Here is a 16,549-nt window from a genome sequence, read left to right as displayed (position 1 = left end):
AGCCCCGCCCCCCCAGGAGCACTGCTTTACCGCGTTATATCCAAATTCATGTTATATCGGGCCGCGTTATTTCGAGGTAGAGGTGTATATACAATTTCAAATCCCTCACAAGGATAAATGGGTATTTCGTATGTGGAACCCTGAATAATATAGTGTCCTTTAGGTCTCAAATGTGAAATCTGGAAAAAGAATTCCCAAATTGGAGGAATTGCCAATGCCCACAATATCCTACCCACAGTACCCTATTTCAAATGCCTCCTTAAATGATACAAATGTGTGTATGTAAGTGTAACATACAGTGCTTGCACCAGTTTCTTAGACTCAAATACATTAGAAGTTTTGGGGAGAGACCCTTGAATATGAGATTACTAAATTGAAAGTGCTCTATTGACAGCTTTAAGAATAGATTCTTTGCCCATTCTAGGCATGAAACTTCCATTGACATCAGCTAACATTCTACTAATTGAACTGGCTGAACTGTGTAAAAAAAAAAAATAAAAAAAATGCACTAATAATTGGCAAAGTATTGAGTTTGGTGAGGCAAGAATTGGACACTGCAGGGCTCTGAATTAGGTCGTATTAACCATCTATGTTAATGATCTAGGAAAGGGAGTGATTAATTAAAATAATAATTAAATTTGAAGATGATAAATTTTGGAGATTTGCAAACCTCAGCTAGGACAGAGACAAAGGGACCAATGGGGATTAAAAATAAGGACACACACATCTTTTTCATTCAGAGGTTCCATTCTGCTGCACGTACCAGAAAGTTCCAGACTAGGGCTGTGTGCAATTCATAGATTTTGATTTGTCTAAGTTTTGTGAAATCTTTCAGGTGAGGTCAGTTTGAATTTTTTCTTGACCTAGTTTTACTTTGCTTGAAGTTTACAGGCATGCAGAAAGTTAATGCAAAACACTAATAAACTTGAGTTCCTTAAATGGTTTTGCTATGCAATTGGTATGTTCATGTCTGTGTTGCAATGACATAGCAACAAAATTATCCCTGGTTTCAAGGAATCCATTTTTTTTTTGTTGTTTTTCTCTGGAACACAGAAACAGCATTAACAATTAAGCAAAAAACATGTGAATGACCCAGTCAAAGAAGTTTGGCTAGCTGTTGGCTTGTAACCCAATTTCTGCACACTCTTAAGTCTAATCATTAGTAGTAGTTCTTAAAGATCTCAATCACATTTGCCAAGAGTAGGGGTATTAGCCTGGTGTCCTAGACACGTTCTTTTTAGGTAATTACTTTTGTCTACTTAAAATTCCACGGCATTCCCCACAGTACGTGCAGGGGCGGCTCTAGGCATTTTGCCGCCCCAAGCACGGCAGGCAGGCTGCCTTTGGCGGCTTGCCTGCGGGAGGTCCCCGGTCCCGCGAATTTGGCGGCAGCCTGCGGGAGGTCCGCCGAAGCCGCGGGACCAGCGGACCCTCCGCAGGCATGCCGCCGAAGGCAACCTGCCTGCCGCCCTCGCGGCGACCGGCAGAGTGCCCCCCCGTGGCTTGCCGCCCAAGCACGTGCTTGGCATGCTGGTGCCTGGAGCCGCCCCTGAGTATGTGGCAGTGTTCTTGCATTCCTCTACTAAACTGTGTGAAGTGTTGCTCTCTGCAGTTAAAATGTTGCTATGTTCCATCCCAGAGGTGATTGCTTCTGTTAAGTTATTCCTGTATATGTATTTGGTAGTTTGTAAAGCATTCTAAGATCCTTTAGGATAGAAGATGCTATATAAAATATTGTTTATTATTTGTGTCTTTCTTGATGTAACCCTAGATTTTAGTTCCTAAAGCAGATGAGAAGAATGAAACAATTAGGGATGAAGATAATCGTGATCACCATATAAATCGAAGAGATATAACTGCCATTGAAGGCGATGTACATACTTTGGTAAGTGCTTCACTGATATATTTCAGCTGTCATCTTTTGCTCTTTTAATGGAGAGATGAAAACTTTGGAAATAGTTTTATAAGGGAAAAAATGCATTTGATAATCTAGGGCCTTGATTTTTCCATGTGTTTCCATTTTTAGTGGAACATATCTAATTGTGCAATCAATTAATTAGATGTCTGAGTGCATTTGTGCCCACAGTTATTTGCAGGCATGGGAATTGAGTTGAGGCCTTTTTCAACGTCAGGGTCTCCATATACTATGCTTTTCTGTAGAGTTGGGAGATTGACAGTTGGATGGGGGAGGTGTGAGACACTGAGGAGATGTATAATGACTGGGTGATCCCTGGGGGCATCTTCACAGCCCTGGATTGCAGTGACATCAGAGCATACTCTACCTAACTGACCAATGGACTTTCTGCCCTCCTGTTCCTGATGTTTGCAGGGACCTGTCCCTGTTTTCTGGATAACAGCAGGGAGTGGGAAAACGTCTGAGCTCTTGTGGCCTCTCAGCTCCCAAGGGGACCCAATATCCACAGGAAGTGTGGGGATCATCTGTGTTTCTCTTTGAAAGGAGCCAGTAGTGCTAGATAGAGGGATTTGGGGGATCGACTCTGCAGGAGGAAAAAGTAATAATATAATAATAATAACGTAGTGAGTCCACTTTATCTAGTAGGTGAGGGAGCAAATGTAGAGGGAATCCAGGATGGGGGGCGGTTATGGTTAAATGGGAACTCTTTAGAAAGGATAATTCTAAAGAAATGTTCAAATGGTTTGGAACCTTCAAGCCGTGTATCCACCTGCTGCTGTCACCCATGAATTCTTTCCATTGTTTCCCCTTTTCTTTCTCTTGTTATGCTCGGTTCTTCTGCTTTGTCTTTAATTGGCTGGGGCAGGGACCGTGTCCACCTAGTGTTTGTACAGCCCCTAACAAAGTCAGGCCCTAGTTCTGATTTGGGCCCATTGGCATTACTGTCATATAAATAAAGTTATTCACTGGAGCATCAGTCTATTCTGTAACCCTGAGACTGCAGAAATGGACAGTGAATTTCTCCCCATTTCTGTGGAATGAACCTGTCAGACCTTTGGGAAGGGCAGTCTGATGGCTCTACCTGGGAGAAGTGGTGGGAGTACTTCTGGGATTGGTGCTCTGCTCAAGAGGCTGGCATCAAGGCAGAGCCATAGGCGTCGACTCCGTGGGTGCTCCGGGGCTGGAGAACCCATTGGAAAAAACCCAGCTCATCTCTGCCTCCACTCCGCCTCCTCCCCTGAGCACACCGCCGCGTCCTGCTTCTCCCCCCTCCCTCCAGCGCTTGTGCCGTGAAACAGCTCTGATCTGATAGTCTGAGTCTTCTCCACATAAGAGCTCCAAACTCCTATACCTCCAGTTGCCAAACATTCCTTTCTTAAAGGTCACTGCCTTTGCCCAGCCTTCCCCAATAGCTTCCCCTAATTAGAAGAGGAGGTACTGCAGAATAGCAAACAGTGGATTTTAACAGCACCTATTATAGATGATACAATACAGTAGGTTTCTTCAGTCTCTAACATCTATGATTTATTATATGTGAGATATTTCAATTGATTCACTAGCTTGACAAATAACTCAGTGTTTCAAACAACTCTGAGACGAGTGACATCAAGGACACAGTTTGAGTGACAAGAATATTCTGCCAGTTTACGTTTTTATCTTGTACTCTTTCCCTCCGAGGCAGGGTGATGGTTGCATCCAAATTGTATTGTGTAAGCATCGCTACAGTTCTGAATGTCACGTCAAAAAAGGAAGGGGAAAAGAGGCAGCCTTGTTTTGTTCCTCTTTCAGTCTGAACTGTTGATGATCTAATCCCATTAGTTAATGAGGATGCTAGTGGAAAATAGAAATGTTTAATCCAGGTTAGAAAAGCCAGCTGAACTCTGAATTTCCTTAGCACTGCTTACAGGTAAGGGACTGTGATGCGGTCCCTGGGGGTCATCCTGGGACTGTGGGACTGCTGTGCCCCCTTAACTCTCCACCCTGGGCTGTTTCTCGCAATGCTTTGCCAGTGACAAGCAGCAAACCCCTCCAGGTGCTGTTATCGCTCAGCACAGCAGCATGTGGAGCTAGATTGCATGAATGCTTCCAGAGCCACTCATGAATCACACAGGGAAAGGCACCAGCCAAATCTTCCCAGCCTCAGGAATTATACCATCTTGCACTGCTCAAGACCCTTTATTGAGCAATGCAAGTTTATTAATTAGTTCACCACTTCATCAATTGAAAGTGGACATACACCAGCCTTTGTAAACCTGAGCAGATTTACTAAACACTTCAGGGAAACTCACTGGTAAAGATAAATAGTAAAACAAGTTTATTGACTACAAAAGATAGATTTTAAGTGATCATAAGTGACAGGCACAAAGTCAGAGTGGTTACCAAAATAAAATAAAATATAAATACGCAGTCTAAACTCTCAATCCTATTAGACTGGGCAACATCTAGATTAAGCAGTTTTTCTCATCCCACTGGATATTGCAATTCATAGTATGCAGGTTTCACCCTTGAAACCTGGACCAGTCTTCTCTTTTGGAGTTTTCAGTCTTCTGAGTGTCCTTGTTGTTTGCAGCATAGGGAGAGGAGAAAAGGAAAAGCATGGGGCCCCTGTGTTCTGTTTTATACCCTTAATCCATGTGCTTGGAGAAGCATGTCTGGTGGGCATTGCTGAGTCACAAGGTGACGCAATACCCCTGGTGTGTCTCCTGTGAGTGAGTCATTGAATTGTAACTCCTCTGCTGGACAAAGGCTGGTGATGTATGTACAGTAAAGGCTGGTGATGTCTGTTCTGCACCCACCCAGGCGTTGGTTACCTCCCTTGTTGTTGTTGTCTCTGGAGAGCTAGTATCTGGGCGCTTCCCAAACCCACAGCATATTTTAGTGAAAACCATGCAACACAATTCTTATAATTTTATATGCATTAATGATGCACATATTTAGATGGGACAATGGGTTTCAGCAGATCCCCTGATACCTCACATGGCATGCTTTATTTGCAATATCACAATTATATATAGACGAAGAACATGGGGGTTAAAGGGTGCTCCCCCGAGCTATAGAGTGTCACAGGGTCACTCTCCCTTACTGAAGGCCTTTTGTCCAATTTATCAACAGTGCAGCAGCAGAATGTTTCAGAGCTGTCTGATACAGCAGGTGGAATCTTTGGCATAAATCTTTTTCTAAAACCTCTGTGACCTTTGTATGAAGGCAACAACAATGAAGCACTTAGGTTGGGTCTGTGCAGTTATTTGGCACACGGTACACAATAAAATGAGAAGCCAGCTTTCACAGTTTCTAGAACAAAGAGAGAAAGTAAAGCAGTCTAGTCAGTTATAATATTAACAGGAATAATTTCTATTTGAAATAAATTTTTAGCTATGTTCTCTGGGATTGGAGGATACCACAATCTGAAAGGATTTGTGCTTCTCCTCGTTTAAGGGTATTTATCTTAAATAATGGAATTTGGGTTTTACATGTAACAACAATATTTTGCATCATGAGTTTGTGATATCCAGCTGTGAAATACAATGCTATGGAAATCTATAACTGAGAATACATTGGGTACAATGTACCATATTTTGTAGAAATATGTAACCTTTCTAATTCACACACTGGACAATTACAAACTCCAGCATTCAGTGAGAGTTCAGATCAGCACACATCTTACTAAAGTATATATCTATAATGCATATCCTGGAATTGCCATCAAATGTTTCTAATCATGGTACAAAGGGGCCTTAAAATTGGGTTAAATCAATAGAGTTCGTTAATTGCAAAATTATGGAATTTTGCTATGGATTTCCCAGTCACTTGAGTGATTTATGGTGTTTCTATTGCACATTTGAATATAGAAATTATCTAATGTGTAGCAATTGATGTAATGTCATTTGTGTCTTTAAGACTGAATGTAGACATAGTAATGAATTTTCATCAGTGAGGTAACCATTTCTCTTGATGCACGTAGGGCTGTGGAACTGCTGAATGTTTAAAAATAGTCTGCCAAGTTGGCCGCTTGGAGAGGGGAAAGAGTGCAATATTGTATGTAAAATCCCGCCTTTGGACCCAGACCTTTATGAACGTAAGTGCCTATTAATAATTCACTATCTCTCTCAGCCTCTGAAACATGAAAAGTCTTTTTACATCCAACATGTAATATCAATTTTGGTTTTTTGCACAGAAAGAAAACCAGAATCATTCGTACTCGCTCAAGTCATCAGCCTCATTCAATGTTATAGAGTTCCCTTACAAGAACCTTTCATTTGAAGATATCCACAATTCTACAGTAGTAAGTCATTTATGTCTGAACATGGTTTGACCCAATGCACATTCAGTTGAAATTAATACAATCAAAATGAAGCACATAAATTCACCTTCATAATGCTACTAAATTTTAACTAACCCTTAGTTTTATATATTAAAATTATTTATACATATAAAATTAAGAATAAAACCAAACATTTTCAATCTGAAAACTAGAATTCTAGCATTTGGCATGTAGGCTGTCATATATCTATATTGACAATACTGTGCACAAATAGACCTAGTTAATAGATACAAATCAGTCTACATACTGACAGTTCTGAATCACTTGTTCTGATGTTCAGGATTATATTTAGTCCTTTATTGGGAAATACAGTTTACTGATGTCACAGTGGTGGTACTATCAAACATCTTAGGGCCCAATTCGGCAGACGTATGCAATATATGCTATTTATCATTCATCTTTGACCGCTTCACCTGCCTTTTGCCTACTAATCTATGTCTGCTGGGACTGCTTCTAATATTCCAAAGCTTAGAGAAGCTTTCCAGCACCTACCATGTCATGGGTCCCCCTCCCCTTAACTCTTCCAGAGAAATATTCCCTTCTCCCCATCCCCACCCATGCACATTACACTTGCCAGACCCCAGAATGGACAGTGTTAAGTCCTGCACCACTGACAGATGTGAAGTCCAATATCTTGTGACCAAACTGGTGCAATAAGAAATCCAGGAATGGTAGAAATTTTTAGTTTTCTAGTCTTTATAGAGTGGAAGGGTTTGAACTTAAAAATTATGACATTCTTATTTATTATTATTAATAGTAATTAATAATCTAGTACTGCAGTAGTGCCCAACAGACCCAGTGAAGAACCAGAACTATATTGCACTAGGCAGTGTACAAATGCAGAACAAAAAGATGAGCTCTGCTCCGAACAGCTTACCAAAGTATAAGGCAGTAGACAACAGGGTGATACAAAGAGGAGGAGAAACAATGACGCAGCAGTGGTCATCATGACAAACAGCGAGCTCGGCTCACCAGCTCTCTAACCATGGTCAAGACTTTTGTAGGCATCATGGCAAAAGAGAGTTTTTACAGAGGGATTTGGAAGAGGACATTCTTATACAGTGTCTGGTTTCTAAAATATATTAGTTACAATTTACAAGTTCCAAGTCCTGTAAGGTTTGAGTCTTAGCATTACCGGGGGGCCTACCTTTAAAATAAAATATAAAATAAAATGTCAAAAATATTTTTAAAAGCTCTGACACATTTGTGAGATGCCACAGTTCTTCTTTAAAATGTCAAGCATATGTAGAATCTGTATTTAGTGTGGTTCAAAGGCTTTCATAGTCTTGGATAATGTGGCTGCTTCCTACTTGGGCTGATGAAGCCTTTTTGAATTCATATATTCTCCATCAATTTACAGAAGTGCCATCTCAACCAAAAGAAATGTTGTTTCATGGGGTGCATTAGGATGTGTTTTAAATATGACAGGTTCAAAATACGTATGTCACAAACTGTATGGACAAACTCATTCATGCCACTGCCTAATAAAATGTGATCCGTTGTGTTTTCCATTAGGTTACCACAAATATCACCTGGGGCATTCAACCACAGCCCATGCCAGTGCCAGTGTGGGTTATAATTTTGGCTGTCCTAGCAGGATTATTGCTCCTGGCTGTTCTAGTCTTTGTAATGTACAGGGTAAGCATTATACTTTGGGGGGGGGGGGGTTCCGTTACTGATGTATTACTGCAAACGAGACTAGTAATTTTCTCCTAAACAGTCTGAATATGTTGATCTATTGGGTAAACTGCAGAGTCCATCCATTCATTCTAGGTTGTTGAGCAGGGGAGGAGTTGCAATAAAGATTGGTGTTTGTGGGAGGACTGGGCTGTTGTTTGGCTCGGTTTCCTTTTTCAGTTAGTATTTCCTGGTTTTAGAGGATGAGCTGAAACTAGAGAGTAGGGAGGAAAACCCAAGTGACTGAATAGTTAGTTGGTTTAAGCGCTCACACAGTGAGAAATGGCTTGTAGATGGCATGACTGTCACTTTCCAAATACGTGTTATTTCTCCAAATTACAGATGGGGTTCTTCAAACGTGTGCGACCTCCTCAGGAAGAACAAGAAAGAGAACAGCTGCAACCCCATGAAAATGGCGAAGGGACGTCAGAAGCTTAAAAAGAGTTTTATCTGTGTAACATACTGAAACTGTAAAAATGCCAGCATCTTGGTTACAAATTTTGATTTCCCTCTTAAGGAACAGACACTCCACGACTGCACTACTGCTGATGTCTTTTGGCATTGGGAATAGCCTTAACTACAGATTAAAAGCAATATATTTAATTCTTCCCTTGTATTAATCACGTTAATAGATGTGACTAATACATATGCACTGATTTGGATGTCAAAAACATACATCATATTTAGTTCCATGATTTTGCTAATCTAATTTCAGAGACACTGTCTTCTGATGCACAGACTAGTGTTGTACGAACTGCTACATAGATTTCACTTACACTCCGTAAACCAGAAGTTCCCATAGTTAACTGCTAGATTTAGTATGTTCTCTGTTGATGGACATTTACATTCAGACACTAATTTTCAAGCTCTGTGGCTAGATGCACAAAATGAGTATAGCTTATTTTACAAGTCTGCCTTGATTGCAAAGCTTTTCTGTCCTTAGACTGTAGGCTGATGATTTCCCCCAAAAAAGTATACATGGGAATATTCAGCAGGATCATTCCCATTTGCCTTCTCTTCTGCATGTTGGTAGCCCTTTCTATAGGGAGTTGGGGGTCAGCTGCTTCCATGGGACCATTTCTTCTCCCCTCTCCCACTCCTCTTGATTTCATAGATGGTGCTTCACAGGTCTTGGCCTGCATTTTTAACCCAGTATAGTTACACTGATATCAACCCTAGTGTGGATGATGTTATATCAATATAAAGGTTCCTTCTGCTAGGATAGCTTAGTACCCTCCCAAACATATAAATAAACTATACCAGTATAAATTCCTTTATGCCAATGTAACTGTGCCCACACTAAGGGTATGTCCAGACTACCCGCCGTATCGGCGGGTAGCGATCGATTTTTCGGGGATTGATATATCGCGTCTCATCTAGACGTGATGTATCGATCCCCGAATGCACTCCCATCGACTCCGGAACTCCAACGGAGTCAACACGGGGAGCTGCGGATGTCGATTCCGCGCTGTGAGGACCCGAGATAAATCAATCTAAGATACTTCGACTTCAGCTACGCTATTCACGTAGCTGAAGTTGTGTATCTTAGATCGATACCCCCCCTAGTGTAGACCAATCCTAACGGTATTATACTACTTAAATATACTAGGATAGTTGAACTGATGCAACTTTTGTATTTGACAAGCTCTAAGAGTAACACCAAGGACAGAACGCTTTGGCATGTATTCAGGTTGCTTGGGGCAGCATCTCCACTGTGAATACCCCAATGACCAGATAACCTTTTTGCTGCAAGTTGTCTGAAATTAATAGCTTGTTTAGACTTTCATTTCTGCCTCATGTCTGGTTTTTTGAAAACCAGGACTGATTTTCACTCTTCATTGCATTCTTCTTAGCTGAACCACTATTCTTCTGAGTTATTACTGAGAAAGTCCAAAGTTAGTAAGGAGTTAATATGTATATTGGGCAGCTTGCTTTTTTATCCATTTACATATTGTTTTAGACAGCTGTTTAAGTGAAATTAGTTTATAATGGAAATCCTGGCCTCACTGAAGTAATGGATTTTACCCACTGCCTTTAATTTTATAGTATTGTTATTGTAATCATAGAGGGAGGAATCAGGACCCAAGCCATTAGGGACATGTCTATGAGGCATCTTGGGGCAAGCCTCCCACCCTGGGTCCACAGAGTTGCTCTAGTGGGGCTCATGCTGGCACTCAAAAAATAGATGTTTTGATGTTGCATCATGGTCCAGAACTCAGGCTCTCAAGCCCATCTCACCCCACCCTGGCTTCAGAATCCAACCTCTAACCTGACCCGTCTACACAGCTGTTTTCAGAGTGCTTGTGCAAACGCTGCTAATGTGAGCCTTTGGACCCAGGCTGGGAGGCTGGGTCCCAGATGCAGAGTAGACATACCCTAGATGGCCTTGTTGTATGTGTTTTAAGATGAAACAGGAGTGACTTTTTTTATTAAATTCAGCTTCAATTGAGGCTTGATCCTGCAGTTATACTGCACACCTGATTCCCATTGATGTTAGTCAGAAATCTGCACAGAAGGACCATTGGATTCTTTGGGTCTAGTCTGAAACTTAGGCTAAGCCTAGAGATTGAAGAGTCTGTCAGCAGAGAGAACATGGCTCTGATTCTGCAAACAGGTATGTGCTTAAAGCACGTGAGTAGCCACAGTGATTTGGAATCAGCAGGAGAATTCACGTATCTAAGGATGAGCACAGGACAGAGGCCATTACAGGGAGACAGAAAAGCACGGGAAAGCTCAGCTCATCTGGGAGAGGTGTTAACATTAGCATTAACTACCTCCTGATTTTACGGTCAGGAAAGCTTATTTCTTGGCATTTAGGGTACAAAGGTATAATTTCAGCACCACTGCTGTAACTATGGAAACTTCCATTTGTACTAAGTTGCATAAAGTAAGATTTCTTGAAATTATTTGTATTTCTTATATTCTACTAAAGAATAACAGCAAATAATTGCCTCCCCTCTTTGATTAAAATTTCTGTACATCCACTAATCTCCAGTTTCATTGTTAGAAAACAGTAACATAGCTGCAGTGTTCAGGTTACATCATAACTGCAACTGGACACAGCCCCCAGTTCAGGACAGCACATATGCACAGGCTTAAAGTTAAGCATATGCTTAAGGGATATTTTGAACAGGGATGCTTTCCTGAATTGAGGTCTTTGTTTTTACAATCTAGATTTGGCAATAAGATGATTATAGAATTTATATTTTCTACTGTCATAATAGTTTTCATAGTGGCCTGCAAGCGCTACTTGTATTCTTATAGCAAGTGTTTGATAATGTTCACTTTTTTATAAAGAAAATGTGATATTTTTGTATGCAATGAATGCCCCTGAATCAAATGCTGTGCATAAAATACGAATAGCAGATAGCTTATTTAGTCCTCTTTTCAGATAAACTCATTTCATAAGTCAAAATTCATGTATATGCACTAACAACTTGTGAAATTATTTAGCCTAAGAGGGCAATTTAAAACATCTAGATCTTTTATGAATTTATATAACTACTCCAACTTGCATTATTGCAGCATTTCATGATGTATCTTAAAAAGTATTGAGAAATGTATATTGTCTGGTACCATACTTTGACAAGATTCATGAGGTGTAAGGATGTAACCTCACTTGTAGGTTTAAATCAGTCTTTCAAGAAACACTATTAAAGTTCAGTAGTAGATATATTGTTGTTAAGCACAAGTGGGAAGCCAAACTTTAGATATTTATATCAAAAGTCAAAATCTTTTAGAAATGTTCACAAATGTCTATATTAGACTTGTAGTTCTATCCTTTAAATTTATGATTGACGAAACGATCTTGGTACTTTTTATACTTTTAAAGAAAGTCTGCTACTGTATTTCCTTTCTTTACTAAACATTTTTTCATCTCTTTGTGTATAACTAAGATTTAAATCCAAACCGTGATTTTAGTATTATTCCTAAAATTGTGTCTAGCCTTGAATACTTGTAACCTTGTTAAAATGGACTTTCATAGGTATTTTCGAAAGTATTTCAGCTGGAACTAGGGGATTCTTGGTGCTTTTGAAATGTTCATTTTATTAATATATAGCTATGAAAGTGTAGAGCTTTACACAGCAAAAAATGCATTAAAGAAGTTTTCTTAGGAGTGTCCGCTACTATTTCAGAGGGGTTAAAAGAGATTTGACCATTTTGGGGGGAGGAGGGGAGAGGGGAAGAGATCTTGTTTTAGAACCAGTGCTCATGCCAGAGGGAGCTATGGGGTATCACTACTGAGCACTACCAAATCGCATCAGAGAGCAGCATTAGCGTGGATAAAATCTAGTCAACTCTGTTTTACTGCAGAGTGGGGCCTGTTCCAAAGTCCTGTGAAGTCGGCTTTCAGTTGGTCTGCTCATGTACAATGCAGCTGTCTGTGAATGGGAAAGAATTGAGGTTATGTAATAGGAAAATGGCAGCCCAGAATGAATGGGTAGGTGGCAGAATGTGCGCTGACCGTGTCACTTTCTTGGGGCGATAAGGGACTCTTTCACTTGTTGACACAAGAGCTGAGGAAAAAAAAGTTTTGTGCACTGTGTACTCCTACCACAAAGAAATGCAACCTTTTGTTCCTTTTAGGATCTAATCCTGGGAGATGCTGAGCTCTCGCAGTTCCTTGGGATCTGAACTTTTTGGTACTCAGTCCCGAGTTTTTAGTTCTCAAGTGCAATATAACATTATAATCAGACCTAATTCACTGCCAAGTCATATTTAAGTTTAATAGGCCTAACCTAAGATGTCATGTAGCATTTGTTGACTTACAGGAGTCAATACTTTTTAAAAACCTTTTACAAAACTAATGTATTAAATGGAGTTGATACATGACTGCTGTAGAAAGTGTTTTGATCACCCACATTGGGTCAGACATAATGAGTATATATTCTAAAGTTTATCAGTTGCTAACTCATTGGTTGGGGTTAATGAGATTTGGTACAATGTTTTTCTTTAAATCCACTGTGGAAAATTTGACTAGTGACTGTACAATAATGTATTTGAGTCTGTAGTGCTACTACTGTTTCATATGTTTGTGCCTCTTATTTCAGTGTCATTTTTTTCCAAAAGATATTGGAAACTTTTTAATAATAGCAAAGGAAATCTAAGTTTAAATGCATTGTCCTTGTAAAAATATTTTACATTAAGGTTGAATAACTTGACCCTTGACTTTTACAAAATAAATAAAGATTTAACATAACATTAGAAACTGCAATGAAAATATTAGTTGAGTGGCCCTTTCTGATCCATAAAGGAAACTTACTTGTTACGACAATTCTGTTTTGAAAATGTAAAATTTAATTCTTCATTTTATAAGACCATTTTGCATGCATTTTGCTAGTGCATTAAATTAATACAATGTTGTCTGTGCAAGCAGAAAATTAACTTACTAACAAGACTATCACAAATTTGGGCAACTAGTGTTCCTAGCTATTTGATAACTATATTCATGAATCAAGTGGAAATATTTTCAAAAGTTACAAAATTGTTTCAAGGGGCCTTATGGAACATTTAAAGAGAGCAATATTCATTTTCAGCCATCTTATTTTTTTAAATATAAATCACACAAATTGTGTATTGCAGCAGGAAGAACTGCATTAGCATCAGATATGGCTAGCAAACCTTTCTTCTTTTCCTTTAAAGTCAATTTTTAATCCCAGAAATCCACTGACATCTTACAATTTAAAATGATTTCATTGGGTTATATTTGTATAGCTCTGTATTTGATTTTAGATATAATTTAAAATATTCATGATTGGATAAACAGATTTTCAAAATCTGATTGTAAATGTTAGATTGATTTTTATTAGAATTTTGGAATAAAATACCTCAATAAAAAAATCTTCTCTGAATTATTTCAAAGGAATATGCACTTTAAAAAAATTCTATAAAATAGTCAGTAGAAAAGTTCCAGAGTAGCTGCTTGCAGCCCACAAGGATTCATTGAGTATTAAAAGGTGCACATTACACAGATGTCAATTTCTCAGCTGAAGTTGCACTTCCAACAAGGGGATTTGTTACTACAGTAAGGGGAAAGAGAAGCTGGTTGCAATCTATTTTCTCTCATTACTGGATGACAAACATCTTGCAACATATCTCAATATCAAAAAGTTATATCTGCAAGGTCATTATTTTATTGACGGAATGGTCATTCCATGGTCATTAATTTATTGATGGAAAACTGTCAGTTTTTATCCTTTTCTTAAATGTGTAAAGTTACCAAGGGAAATTTCTGGGAACGAGTGTTTAATTTTCTAGTTGTACATATTAGGACAATTTAATTTCTTGGGTTGTTTTCAAATTAACAACTGTATTCATCTTTATATTCTGGGTGATTGTAAATATTTTGCTGGACAAAATAATAAAGGGGTGCATATTATTTTCTTTTGACTGAATATATGTTTACTTAGGAAGTAGAGCTAGCTGAAATTTTTCAAAAGTGCGTGTGCATGTGTGTGTGCGTGTGCATGCTGGTTTTTCAACCAGCTTAGAATGGTAGAAATTCAGTGTGAACTTTTTTGGCAGTTTTCAATCGGCTCTATAAGATACAGTATCGGCACACAGGTTGTGTCTGTAGAACACACTGTGCATACAGCTCAGATGGTCAGGTTGCACCTTTACACCTAATTCTGCATAGACTTATGCATGTGCTTCCCTTTACACACGGAGTAGTACTATTGTCAGGGCTTTAATGTTCCCTCAGTTCTGCTGCTTTTGAAGACCATGACATAATACAGGGGTCGGCAGCCTTTCATACGTGGTGTGCCAAGTCTTCATTTATTCACTCTAATTTAAGGTTTTGTGTGCCAGTCATACATGTTAATGTTTTTAGACAAGTCACTTTCTATAAGTTTATAATGTATAACTAAACTATTGTTGTATGAAAAGTAAATAATGTTTTTAAAATGTTTAAGAAGCTTCATTTAAAATTAAAATGCAGAGCCCCCCCCCAGACTGGTGGCCAGGACCCAGGCAGTGTAAGTGCCACTGAAAATCAGCTTGCGTTCCGCCTTTGGCACATGTGCCGTAGATTGCCTACCCCTGACATAATACATGTTGACTGCAGTAGAAATAAGAGTGAGTGCTGCCTGACTAATATCAAATTACCAAAACAAATAGTGGGTTGGATACTAACTGGAGAAAACCATAAAAGGAGACTAAGAAAGATGTGCAAAATTGTTTACAATATTGAAGTCAATCTGTAGCTACCTAAGGTGTCATGGTTGTCAATATGTTCCATATGACACCTCCTGGCAACAGCAGGAACATAAATGAGGTCTTTTGCTCCACAAGCATAGCTATTGCGTATATTTTGAGCTAAAGAAAAATTGCTTTTAGTTAGTGGAGACAGGACACTGGACAACATGGACCATGGTCTGACCCAACATATGGCAGCTGATCTGTAGCCACCATTTTTATCCTGTGAGACAAAGACCAAAATGAGGGGCCACCATTAAAACAACATAGAAAACCTCTCTGCATCTTCACATCCAGGCAGTGTTTGAGGGTATGTCTACACTATGAAATTAGGTCGCTTTTATAGAAGTCTATTTTTTTAGAAATCGATTTTATACAGTCGATTGTGTGTGTCCCCACTAAGCGCATTAAGTCGGCGGCGTGTGTCCACAGTACCGAAGCTAGTGTCGCCTTGGAGCATTACGCTGTGGTAGCTATCCCACAGTTCCTGCCGTCTCTGCTGCCCATTGGAATTCTGGGTTGATCTCCCAATGCCTGATGGGGCAAAAACATTGTTGCAGGTTGTTTTGGGTATGTCGTCAGGCCCCCCTCCCTTCCTCCATGAAAGCAACAACAGACAATCGTTTTGTGCCTTTTTTCCATGCAGACGCCATATCACAGCAAGCGTGCAGCCCGCTCAGCTCAGCCACCGCTGTTGTGTCCTGGGTGCTGCAGACAGCAAACGGTACAGTAGGACTGCAAACTGTCATCATCGAACGACCGCTTCCGCTGCCACTCTGCTCTCCTGCAGACACCATACCACGGCAAGCATGGAGCCTGTTCAGATCACCGCGGCAGTTATGAGCACTGTAAACACCACGCGCATTATCCTGCAGTATATGCTGCAACAGAAACTTCAAAAGCAGGCAAGGAGGCAACGGCACCGCGGTGATGAGAGTGATGAGGACATGGACGCAGACTCCTCTCAAAGCATGGGCCCTGGCAATTTAGATATCATGATGGTAATGGGGCAGGTTCATGCCGTGGAATGCTGATTCTGGACCCGGGAAACAAGCACAGACTGGTGGGACTGCATAGTTTTGCAGGTCTGGGATGATTCCCAGTGGCTGCAAAACTTTTGCATGTGTAAGGGCGCTTTCATGGAACTTTGATTTGCTTTCCTCTGCCCTGAAACGCAAGAATATCAAGATGAGAGCAGCCCTCACAGTTCACAAGCTAGTAGCAATAGCTCTCTGGAAGTTTGCAACACCAGACGGTTACTGGTCAGTCGGGAATCAATTTGGAGTGGGCAAATCTACTGAGGGGGCTGCTGTGATCCAAGTAGCCAATGTGATCACTCAGCTGCTGCTATCAAGGGTAGTGACTCTGGGAAATGTACAGGTCACAGCGGATGGCTTTGCTGCAATGGGATTCCCTAACTGCAGTGGAGCGATAGACAG

The 16,549-nt window shown here is 40.0% G+C and overlaps 1 protein-coding gene across 1 annotated transcript in view; it reads left to right on the top strand.

Annotated features, from left to right (window-relative positions):
* Positions 1-14,292, top strand: part of ITGAV (integrin subunit alpha V) — an 83,758-nt gene extending 69,466 nt beyond the window's left edge. The window contains exons 26-30 of the mRNA XM_039494681.1: positions 1,772-1,885; positions 5,877-5,990; positions 6,090-6,197; positions 7,752-7,874; positions 8,256-14,292. Coding sequence (XP_039350615.1) covers positions 1,772-1,885; positions 5,877-5,990; positions 6,090-6,197; positions 7,752-7,874; positions 8,256-8,351 — 555 coding nt within the window. The 3' untranslated portion in view covers positions 8,352-14,292. The remainder of the gene's footprint in view (positions 1-1,771; positions 1,886-5,876; positions 5,991-6,089; positions 6,198-7,751; positions 7,875-8,255) is intronic.
* Positions 14,293-16,549: the final 2,257 nt, after the last annotated feature.

The sequence above is a fragment of the Mauremys reevesii genome, linkage group 11 (assembly GCF_016161935.1).
Source record: "Mauremys reevesii isolate NIE-2019 linkage group 11, ASM1616193v1, whole genome shotgun sequence".
Lineage (NCBI taxonomy): Eukaryota > Metazoa > Chordata > Testudines > Geoemydidae > Mauremys > Mauremys reevesii.
The sequence above is the reverse complement of the archived record's forward strand: the minus strand, read 5'-3'. Positions and strand labels throughout refer to the sequence as shown.